A 12,698-nucleotide genomic window follows, 5' to 3' on the forward strand; every position below is an offset into this window, starting at 1 on the left:
TTTACGAAAAAAAACACTATTATTTAAAAATCTTGTCTTACCTCCTATGAGTCTTTGCGATTTAGAAAAATCGTTTTCAGCATTCTGATTAATTCCACGTCTTAGAAGAATGTCAATTGTAGACTCATCCACACACCACTCGGCAGGATCGTCACTAACGAAATTTGCACTCTCACTGTCACAACCAGGAACTCCTACGAACTGAGGGGACACTACCTCAGGTGCACTTTCCTCCACTAAACCCACAATATTTTCGACATTTTGCGTTTCACAGAGTTCACTCGATGTAGCCGCTTCCACTTCAATTTTTGAACTGCTTTCGGAAATCACTTGTTCCTTTCGCCTAAAAAACGTGTCCACTGTACCAAGCTTTTTCTGTAAGGTTGCTTCTCTTTCACGCTTTTCGTTTGCAAGTTTACGATAAGCCGCCCCACTTAACTTGGTTCGCTTCATGCTGCCTGCTGCATAAAAAAAACAACCCACCAAATCGCAAACGCAACAAACTGAATGCACCAGCCAGAGAATACGGTAAGACAAAAACTAGTTGCGGTCCACGCGAGACCTGCACTCACTCGCTCACTCATCAGCAGTGTTTGTGTTTATTTTTTTTTTAAACTGGCATTGTTACAGATGCGAGTTTCAAACAATCGGTCTTCTTTCCTGCCTGGCCATTAACAAAGGCTTAGTGGAAGATCGAGGGGTATGTATTTACAAAAACAAACCAACAAAGGCTGGGCGGCTTGCATTGTCATTGTAAGCGATAAAAGCCACAGCACGGGTTAAAAACAAATTGATTGGCGCCTGAAGGAGGCAGAGCAGACCAAACATTTCTTGATAACACATAAATCCGATACATCAAGGTTTCTTTCTTATGAAGCGAAAGTGTTACAAACCGTTGATTTGAAACATTGGTTTCATAGGTCTAAATTGTCACTGTGTACGTAAGACACTTTTTATTATTCTTGATATTCTGGAAAAAAGATTTGCCGCCCCCAAGAGTTGCCGCCCCTAGGCACGTGCCTAGTGGGCCTATTTGGTAATCCGCCACTGCTTATCTGTCACTTTCGGCTAATTGTGGATATGAGGATGAATGATGATATGATGAAAGTGATGAATGGACACTTACAAAGAACACCCATATCCAGGTCAGGATTTGAACCCAGGACTACTGTCATATGCGAAATTGAGTGCCCACTTTTATTTTAAACTTTTAAGTATACAATACCTAACCTGACACACAGGTTGCTGTTGAGCAGACCAAAGAAGTTGCAACCACCAGATGCTAATTCAGTGCTGCCAGTTCTCTTCTTAACCATGTCCTCCTTTCCTTTAACTCCAAAATGGGCCACAAATGATATGGGACTCACTTCTAGGAACTTTAGCTAAAAGATTAAAAAAGTAAAAAAAAAGAAAGAAAAAAAACAGTCTCAAAATATGTTAAGAAGCTGGGAATCATTTTGCAATACCAAAAGATTATGTTTATGTAAAATTTTCAGTATTTTTTTCTTTTTTGACAGAGTGCAACACTGAGGCAGAGCAGCATCTTCATTTTGTTCTTTAGAATCATTAGTATTATGTAAATATAATGTACACACTGCAGTGGCCATGGTGGCTCAGTCCGTAACGTGTCTGACTACCACGCTAAAAGTCCCGGGTTCGATCCCCAGCTGGTTCAAATCCGGGAACTTTTCTAACATTGGAAGTGGCTCCGGCACCCACCCTGCGTCGAATGACATGGGTACCTGGGGGAAACCCTGGGTGTAAAGGTGGTCAAGGGCATGATGCTGATCACATCACCCTCACTCACGACCGGATGAAGAAAGTGTAGGGTGTTACCCCCACACCCCCTATATGCCTTTAATGGCATGTTGCTAAGCACAGGGGAGCACTTTACCTTTTTAATGTACACACTGTTGTGTATTCAGTATTTCATAAGTTGTTTTTTTATTTTTATAAGGAAGCAAAATACTTCATTTTAAAAATTTAAGCATAACTTCAAAATTTTGCTATACCGGGTGGTCCATTTATAATGATAGTATGGAATATCGCATGCAGAAGGCATCCAATCGAAAAATTGCACAAAACAAAAGTTTGATACTATTGAGGTGGTAAGTCAATGCCGCAAAAAATTTTGTCGCCACCACCCACCCCTTGGGGGGAGGGGGGTAAATGTGAAATTTCAAATGGAACACCCCCATTAGTTTTACATATTTGGATTCCGTGTTGAAAAAGAAGTATTTTTTGTTCGAAAAATTTTGTAAAAAAATTGCAATCTTCGAACATTTATAAACATTTGGTAGTTTCAGTTTTATTTTGTTCCCTTTATGTAATAACAGTTTTGGTTTCCGTTGAGAACATTGCAAAAACGAATTTTATTCAAAACATGTGTGCAAAGAATTCGGCAAAAGAAAATTGTTTGCAATTTATGTTTTTGTGTAACAATAAATAATATTAATTTGTTCCAACTCTTTGATTTCAAGGAACAATTTCATATGAACAAAAAATTAAGTATGTTACTACAAATTAGCTATAATTTGAAGTACACAAATAAATGTTCAACTTCTCGAATCCAATGCGGAATGTTCTGAAGCTGAACACCAAAGACCTTGGAGTGTAAATGTTTGGTGCGGAATAATTGGAAGCCGATTGATTGGACCATATTTCATTGAAGGCACATTAAATGGACAAAAGTACACAGAGTTTTTGGTAAACATTCTGCCAGGGCTGATAGAAGAATTGCCACTGCACCAGCGCTGCAACATGTGGTATCAACATGATGGTTGTCCAGCTGACTACTCCATTCAGGCTCGAGCCATCTTGGACACAAAGTTTCCTGGTCGATGGATAGGACGTGGAGGACACGTTTCTTGGCCAGCTCGTTCACCCGATCTCACGTTGCCTGATTTTTACCTTTGGGGACTACTTAAAGAAAAGGGCTACCACGAAGTTCCAACAACGCCAGAAAACATGCGGCAACGAATTATTGATGCTTGTGTCTCTGACATTTTGGGACAAACAGTGTGGAGCTTCAGACACCGTGTTTTGAAATGCATTGAAGAGAACAGTCATCATTTTGAACATTTGCTCCTTTAAACATTTATTTTTGTACCTCAAATGATAACTAATTTCTAGTAACATACTTAATTTTGTTGTTCACATGAAATTGTTCCTTAAAACCAAAGAGTTGGAACAAATTAATATTATTTATTGTTACACAAAAACATAAATTGCAAACAATTTTCTTTTGCCGAATTCTTTGCACACATTTCTTGAATAAAATTCGTTTTTGCAATGTTCTCAACGGAAACCAAAACTGTTATTACATAAAGGGAACAAAATGAAACTGAAACTACGAATGTTTATAAATGTTCGAAGGTTGCAATTTTTTACAAAATTTTTCAAACAAAAAATACTTCTTTTTCAACACGGAATCCAAATATGTAAAACGAATGGGGATGTTCCATTTGAAATTCCACATCTACTCCCACCCCCTACCCCCTAAGGGATGGGTGGCGGCGACGAATTTTTTGCGGCATTGACTTATCCCCTCAATAGTATCAAACTTTTGTTCTGTGCAATTTTTCGATTGGATGCCTTCTGCATGCGATATTCCATACTATCATTATAAATGGACCACCCGGTATATACACATCAAGTTAAAGTTAATGATTCATAATAACTTACTGTGTCTTGATGGTTCCTGTATAATTTGATTTTTAGCAGATTGGTTAAGTATTCCTCCAGTTGCTTCATTCGGTTCTCCATTTCATCATAGGACACCCAACTATCAGGTTTGTTTGGGAATCTGTAAGTGAATGCAACAATATCATAATGTAATCAAACTACACACTTATTTTCATGAAAGGAATGGATTAGACAAGTATCTAATGAGTGCACATTACCAAATTTCGAAGAAAGGAAAAGTTGTTTTAGCCAGTGAGTACTAAAATCTATGCACCAGACAACACACTCAAATTGTACATCACAAACTTAACACACACAAGTTTCAAGCGGTTTTGGGTTTATGGTAGAGGTGATGAACTAAGTAAATGAACAGTGGTGTGCCCAAGGGGGGGGGTTAGGTGTTGGTGGGGGTTATAACCTCTCCCTTTTGGCTCAGTATTCCTAAAAAAAAGAACATCAAATGCAGGAAAAGATGGCAAATGAGGGCTGACTACTAAAAATGTATACTTAACCCACTCCTTTCGAAAATCCTGGGCACGCCACTGTAAATGAAGTAGTGTTGACATTAAGTAGCTTATCAGATTTGTTTGGTTCTCATTATAAGGTGCTGATCATGAGTGTCTCCTAATTGCTCCAGCAGACAAATTCCTTTGGATTCACATTTCTAGATGCATGCATTCCTGTAGAAAGCAGCACACAAAAATTTCAGTGCACATAGCTGTTTCCTCTGTGTAAGCAGATTCCAATAATATGATTGGAAGATGACAGAATTAACATTTGAGAGGAAATTTGTTTCCAATTTCTAACAGCAACTCTCAATTTGTGCCCAGATACATATCAATTGAACCTGTTACACTATTTTGTTTCTTTGGAAGCTGTCTATGTTACCACAGCAGTCAGTTTACCAAAAATTAAATACAGATCAAATACTGTTTACTTAGTGTTTTTCCCTTTTTTCTATTGGCATGCATTTGTTTGTTTTCTTGATATTTTGATGCTACATTTGTTCACCTTTACGGAGCTACTTCTATGACATTAAAATGTGTGTGGAAACAAAAAGTGTACCTCAAAAGAAATGTAGTTGATCTATGTGTCATTAGTCACAATACTGTGATAGCAAGTTTTGCACCTAATTTCTTCAATATGAATGCTTGCCTGCATTGAAATGTGTACCTTGATGGCCTAGCACAGAGAGCACAGTTGACTCGTTATATCCTAGTCTGGGCATGAATGTTCGTTTATGAGCATCCCTTCATCAATTTCATCTAATCGTCATTCATCCTCATCATCTCAGTTGGCCAATAGTGACATAAAATAAGAAATATAAATACAAGCAATATATATGGATATCTGGAACAAGCAAATGATTGGACAAATATAAATAATAGTAAATGAAGATACATTGTATTAACCAATTCTACACATGCAAGATATCAACACACACACACACACATACAAAAGTTATCCTTACCGTGGAAGACCAAAACTAGATTTCTCACCCATTGACACTTGTTTCTTGTATGTAACTCTTCTTTCCTTGTGGGAACTTGTAGGAAATGGAATTTGCATTGATGCCCTGGTAATAAAATGGAGATTATATTTCATTGACAGTTCCAAAACTACTGAAAAATTTAACGAGGATTTAGTGAGGAAAATATTTATGCTAATAATGTACTGATAATTGCAGAGAATCAATAGGATTTCAATTGAAATTTATTTTTTCACTCAAACAACTTTCTGAGAATGACCTATGCAAAGTTATGTAAATATACATGAAAAGAAAGTAGCTAAATATATAATTTTTATTCCAGAGATATTAAAGAAAACAATATATTGTTGATGGAGCTTGAAACGGGTACCTGTATAGTTTCAGTTGATTGTGCAGATGACTAAAATCTTTGTATCTTCTCTTCAATGTCCACTTGTACTTCCCATGTTGCAATTGAATGGTGTATCTGAAAGAATAGTTTGGAGTTCTCTTTTATATATATATACTATATTTTATATATATACTATATTAATAATATCAAAACTATTTCTTTTCATGTGGTAAGTGATTACTGGCACCTTCATTATTAGTGTTTATCCGCCCTTCTGGCAATCTTTGTCATTCTATTTGTGTGTTATATATATATTGTATGTAGACCAAATTGTTTTTAAATTTGAGTTTAGTGACAAGTCCAAAGAATTATATTCCTCATTATCTTGGATGAATACATGGGGAAATGAAGGAAAAGCTATCAATGGGCAAAGTATAATATATTGTAATGCGTTAGGCAAAAGAGTGGAGTACAGAAGATGGAAGTTAGAGCATTATCATGAGTTGAAATGCGAGAGAAAGATGGGTTTGCTGATGTACAAAAGGTAATTGAACGAGGTTTGGAAAGAAGGGAGAATTGGTTTAGATGGGGGAGAACTTGTTCAGAGCTCAGAAAAAGAAGGAGCATCATGTAATGCAAGTAAACCTTATTCAATCAACCTTGCACCAAAGCTGTGTTGGTGGTAAGTAATATTTAAGTGTGTTTATAATAAATAATATTTAGAGAATTCACTATTTGTTATTGCATAATGAAGTCATCACTCCTTTTAGGAAGCTTTTAGGCTGAAGTGACAAGCAACATTAGCCCCTTCAGTCTAAAATAAAACATTCACTGTGCATGTGCAAACAACAGATCAAGGCAACGCGATACACAATTTTTAGAAAATGGCACAGTCCAAGTGACTCACAAGTGACAAAAAGACTCATGCAGCTTGTGTGTCTTCAGTATGAAAGGTTACATTGATTACTGAGGGTTCAATTCCAAGCAACACATGTTGCTTGTTGCATGTCGCTTCGGTCCGAAATCTCTCTTAGTCAACTCCTTTTAGATAAACATGAGGGGCATCCTCATTTTGAGACATCTTTCTTGCATGCTTCAGTTCTTAAAGTATAAAAAGGTCATCACCTCTTCTTATGAAATTCCTCTGCGTGTTATGAAAATGTAGCACGAGTTCATTAGTTATACAATGTGGCATATTTTTGGTGGTGTTCTAAAACATTTGATAGCTAGCCTCGACTATTTTACATGTTCATAATAGCAATATTTTATGCACATTTAGGCTATGTGTACACTGTACATAGCGGATAGCAATTTGTCAGATAGCTGACAACATGTGCAGGTCAATAGTCATGGTCTGTCCATGCAGGCAAGAGCAATTGGCACAGTAGCTTGCTTTGTTAAAATGCACGTCATGTTAGTAAAGGTAAAGGCACTCCTGTGCATGTGCACACATCCCATGAAGGCATAGCGGTGATGTGTAGGTAGAGCTTCACATATTCTTGATCTCAGCCATAGTTGGGATAATGTGATCAGCATCATGTCCTGCTGCCTTTACCCCCCAGGGTTGCCCCCAGATACCCATTGATTCAAGGCTGCGCAGAAACAGGGAAATGACTGAAAGAAATTCTGGTCCAGATCACCTGCACCGGGATTCGAACCTGGGTATTCCATATGGTAGTCAGATGCTCTACCAACTGAGCTACCGTGGCCCCTACATCGTGTTAGATATTATGTAAATACATTTTATATGATTTAATATTCAAAGATTATAACAATACATACAAATTAGGATTAAGAACATTTGTAGTGTATCTTCTGACAAATTTTGTGATGTGGACTGAAACTTCTTCTCCAGGTATAAACACGTGATGTTCAGAGGAATCGAAGCTCTGAGACAGATCGTAAATGCTTGTTGAACGAGCATCTGAAAATAATAAATGCAAGTGTTATTTCCTGTGCATCTGGCAATAGAAGTATTAGCTTTCTAAATCTATAAATTTAAATAAATGCTTTGGTCATTCAATATAACAGATTCCATGACTCCATTAGTATTTAAATGTGATTTAAAATATGCAAGCACCTCTCCAGAGTTGTCCCCAAGTTTCACTGAATGGGTTCCAGAGCCGTTTTTGCAGCAACACAGAAAAAATCATATCTGAAATCACTCTCTCCAGGATGGATCCCAAACGTGGCATTCAAAAATGCAACAGACTGGAACATTGTAGCTCATGTGACTAAATGCAGCTACATAATTTGATACCAAAAACAAACACACTAATAATTTTATTTGGGTGAGTGAGACTCTCTACTTCTGCTGAGTGTTGACCTTTATTTTCCTGCAAACCCTAACCAAGTTGTTAAAATATTTATGGGCATTGTTAGAAAATTGATCCTGTAGGCTTGGGTGGGCAGAATGATAATGTTGAACTCTTTCGTGGTGTGCTAGTGTCCACCCTTACCCTCTAATAGCTACATGCACATTGAAAATGAGTTAAAATTCAAGGAACAAATGGAATTAGAGCATAGAGGCATATATATGAATCACCTTGGAGATTACTGGCTGGTTGATTGTGTGTTTCTTCTTCCTCTGGATAGTCCAAATAGTCAAAATCTGAATCTCGCCCTTCACCATTGTTTTCATCCATGCTTTTCTAGAAAAAAAAATCAATGAAAATTGCATTGTTAGTCACTCTTTTTTTTAATAAAAAGCTTGACTATTGTTAGGGCTTCTCTGTAACACAATAAGTTGATGCTATCATCACCTTGTAATCTAGGGTACCTTAGTTCGATTCCAAGTGGCAGTACATTCTAGTTGTTTGGATCTCAGCCCACATGAACTCAAACTATTTGGACAAGTTCATAATAATACCAGATTTATGAGTTTCTTAGGTTCATACAGGATGAAGAAAAATATTACGCAGTACCTATTACCTCCAATAGATGTGCCATGTTCATCATTTTGCCCTGCAAATCCTGAGTCCTAGGTTCGAATCCTGGATGTTTCTTTGTGTTTGTTCCCTCATTTACTTAACCCTTAATGGGCGTGATGACAGATTGTAACACAAAGGGCATCGCCTGGTCCCGTGGACCACCAAATTGATTTTACTAATTCCAAGAGTTATTAAAACATTAGGGAACCTTTCCACATATTATCATGTATTTTTGACCTTCTTGAGGAATTACGATAAAATTTTATCCACTTATTCCTTTATTGCAATGTTATTACTTAATTTAAGTAATGCTGCAAAAATCTGCCACATATTCATAAACAGCTCTATAAATACATTGTCATATGACTCTAAGATACAAAAATGCTTTAGCTGGTCACTTATCACAGAACATACATGCATTTACCAAAAGATAACAAAATCACATAAAGAAATCACAAAACAAAATTGCGCACAATGTCAAAATGAGGGGAAAAACTCAATGATAGTCAGTGGAAATAAGTGTTTCATTACAAAAGTGTATCTTTACTCCACAGTATGCATATTAATCAATTCAATGTATTATTTTATCATTGAATAACACTGGGGAACAGTGAAATTGCGGCACAGTGTTTGAGAGCTAATTTAGGGCAATTTCATGCTGCTGAATAATGATATAATAATATATTTCCTGAATTGGCTCTAATTTATGAAATAAATGCAACTAAACCAAAATGGCGGAAACATAAGACATACATATAAATGAACTTCCAACAACAATTTAATATTTCTTTTTGTGATTACAATCATTATTATAAAAATGAATTTATATAGGCCTATGATCAAAATAATTAAGAAAGTACGTACACAATGAAGTAACAAACTATATGGAACGTTTTCTATACGATTTCCTGCTGTATTGCTTTTGAGGACAATCCCTCTGTAAGCTCCAACAGTAGTCGGCCATCACGTGGCGATCCCACCGTCCCTGCTACATTCTTCCATTATCCTTATATCCTGATGGAACCTTTCTCCCCGTTCTTCACTAAAATCACCAACGTTCTCAGGGAATCTGTCAATGTGGCTATGTAGAAAATGTATCTTTACACTCATATTAGCTCCCAATTTCTCAAAATTTTTCAACATATTTCCAACTATATCGGGGTACTTTTCTGCTCTGTGATTCCCCAAAAAGTTTTTGACGACGGACACAAAGCTCAGTCAGGCCTCAGATTTGGTGTAAGATATGTAAGTTATAAAACTGGCATAATTTATGAGTGTACGAATTTGTGGTGGTCCGTCAAAGATTCCTGCCTTCAATTTTTCAATACTAAGTCCTGGAAAAGTGTGGCATATATATTTGAAACAATCACCACTTGTATCTAAGGCCTTGACAAACTGTTTTATCAACCCAAGTTTAATATGCAGTAGCGGAAGGATGATTTTGTCCCTATCTATCAGCGGTTTATGAATGATATTAGCTTTTCCCACTAATATTTTCCCTTGGGGGCCAAACTTTTATCGTCCAATGCTTTTCTCTAGCACGACTATCCCACAAACATAGGAAACAGGGATACTTTGTGTACCCACTTTGCTGTCCTAGTAAAAAAAAATCACCATCTTCAAATCCACACACACGAGCCACTTATGTTCAGCATATTCAATTTTTTTCTGAAACCATTTTTATGTTTTGGTATTCTTCCTTAAGGTTTGTTGAGTGTCCGATATATTGCCTAGCAATGCTTCATAAGTTGCCTAGCAACAATTTACAAATAAATAAATAAGTTTATTATGGGAATTTCAGCCCATTATCAAATTTTTATATTACCGAGAAAAGCATAGAGTAATTTTACCTCCTATATTTTCCATGGTGTGTTTTTATTATAACTGGAGTCAATTCAACTGAACCAATCATACAATTGGCAATAACAGCTGTTTTGTGTGCTGAAACTGTTATTAAACTTTATGCCGCAAAATAAAATCTTTTTTTTGTTCCCCAGTGTAATCTTTATATTATCTTTATTGTATTAGCATGATCATTATGTGTTCTTATTCTCTTTCTTTGTTCTTATTCATTTATTTTATCTCTGACAAGAGTTGGTTGTAAAAATGGACCATGATACCGAAACATGCCTGCTTAAATAAAGACCATTCTATTCTGTTGACACTTTTATCAGAATCCTGATCTGATGATTCACTTCCTTTCCAACTTCTTCAAGTGTGGCAAGGACATTTCCACAAAAAGACAGATCGTCAACTCTGGTTCTCGCACAAGGTACTACACCGAAATACTAACGCAAAGGGCGTTACGTGGTCCGTGGAACCTACGAATGGCTATTGCCCTGAAACTAAAACACAGAGAGGGAAATGGCTCTGGGGGGTTACGTGATATTCCAAAATATGAAGCTACTGGAAAAAAGAGGGAAGTGAATGTTGTTGCATCCGAGAATGAGAATGTTGTTCTAGGCTGCAGGTCCCAGGGACCATGCGATGCCCGTTACAGGTTAATCATAATTTATTGTAATTAACCTACAGAAGCAGAAAAAATGACAATAATAATAATAATAATAATAACAACAACAACTAAATCGAAATAGATATATGCAAATGGTATCTCTTTTGTTTAAAATGAACATGTACTATTTTAAAGGAATGTAATCTAGATTAGAAACCCTAGAAGTCTAAAAGGTTGCCCTATACACTGACGCTGAATTCGCCCAAAGCATTATTAAAAAGAAAATTGTCTAATTGTTGACTTAGGGAATATGAGTTGAAATTGCAAATTCTGCACACAACAACGAAACCTTTAATGTCATCACTTTTTCCTTATACTGTATTTGTTTAATTTCCTTCATGTTGTAATTGTGATGTAGCATTTTCTTTAAATGAATTGATTTTGGCATTATTTCCTTATATTGCAAACAGGTGTTTTGACTTCAATATTTTCACACCACAATCTTGTTAACACAAGATAAGATCGTTGTGAGTGCATTGAGCTTCAGGACCATGTCTGTTTCCCTTTATCTTATCAGTCTTTCATTGCTGTGAAATGCGATATCAAACATCCGTACAATGATAACTGAAATGAAGGTCATTGTTTAAGTAGTCTTATAATTAAATTGAAACTAGTGGTTTCAATTACTGAACTTCGATGTGTTGATAATGGAAGATGAGGAAACATTTTGTAACATGTGAGATGAAATACGTAAAAGCTCCCTTTAACTAGGGTGACCAGACACATACATTCAAAAAAGAGGACAGAGCAGGCGAAAAAGGAGGACAAAGTCATAAAAAAGAGGACACCGCAAAAAATGGCTACACATTTGCCATTACTCATAATTTAATCAATATACAAAAATCTTACCAACATTTTGCTCACAGATGCTTTCCAGAAGATCACTTTCAAGAACTTAATCTTACCTTTAAGCAAAGAAAGCAATCTCCTAATCTGTTTTTTTTTTTAACAAATTACAAAGAATATCTATAATTTGAAGCACAGAAGTTTACTCCTTTTCTAATTTTTTGCTATTAGACTGAAATATCTCCACAAGTGAATGCAAATGTAACAAGTAAGATTCGCTTAACTTATTTCGAAAAGCCAAATTAAATTTTTAGGTAGTTTGGATTGGGTAGAGAAATATGATTTCAATGCCACGAACATTTGTAGCACTCTTTCAACAGCAGGGGAAAGTGGCAACCACCTTACACTTTACTGCATATTCGTTTCTTCCATCCTTTAAAACTGGATATTTTCTTTCGCTTCGTTATTTCGTGAAAGTAAATATTACTTAATAATCAAAATTCTCACTACGCATTTCTGTATTGCATATGTATAACTCGAAAAGGAACTGGCCGACTTCTGTGTTGGAGTGGTTAGCACACCGCGCCACAACGCCAGAGGCCTTGGTTTCGAATCCCGGTCTGTGCATATGTGTCCATCAAAATCATCATATCATCGCTCATACTCATCTTCGCGATTAGCCAAAAGTAACAAAAAAGCGAAGTAAAATAAACTAAATCAATCAACCGAAAAGGAACTGCCTTTTTTTATTCCTTTGTAGTAAACCATAGGCTTTCATGTTTAAACTTTAAAGTTCGTTTCATGGAGTTTCTATTCCGAAAACACATTTTTATAGTGCCTATAAATTCCTATTTTGATGGTTAGTGCCTTTTTTGCTTAATCGTGCCAAAAAAAATGGATATTCTGCAATTTTTGCATACTTCAGCTTTTTCTTACGTGCATTTGGTTTTCCCTATATTGAAAGAT

The 12,698-nt window shown here is 36.2% G+C and overlaps 1 protein-coding gene across 1 annotated transcript in view; it reads right to left on the reverse strand.

Annotated features, from left to right (window-relative positions):
- LOC145991130 (phospholipase D1-like) overlaps positions 1-12,698 on the reverse strand; it is a 57,787-nt gene that overhangs the window by 30,367 nt on the left and 14,722 nt on the right. Inside the window, exons 2-7 of the mRNA XM_083126900.1 lie at positions 8,050-8,155; positions 7,287-7,428; positions 5,544-5,639; positions 5,156-5,260; positions 3,685-3,805; positions 1,231-1,382 (exon numbers count right to left, since the gene is read on the reverse strand). Of these exons, the coding sequence (XP_082983026.1) occupies positions 1,231-1,382; positions 3,685-3,805; positions 5,156-5,260; positions 5,544-5,639; positions 7,287-7,428; positions 8,050-8,149 (716 nt within the window). The 5' untranslated portion in view covers positions 8,150-8,155. The remainder of the gene's footprint in view (positions 1-1,230; positions 1,383-3,684; positions 3,806-5,155; positions 5,261-5,543; positions 5,640-7,286; positions 7,429-8,049; positions 8,156-12,698) is intronic.

Source organism: Lepisma saccharinum, chromosome 8, assembly GCF_977018435.1.
Source record: "Lepisma saccharinum chromosome 8, izLepSacc3.1, whole genome shotgun sequence".
NCBI lineage: Eukaryota > Metazoa > Arthropoda > Insecta > Zygentoma > Lepismatidae > Lepisma > Lepisma saccharinum.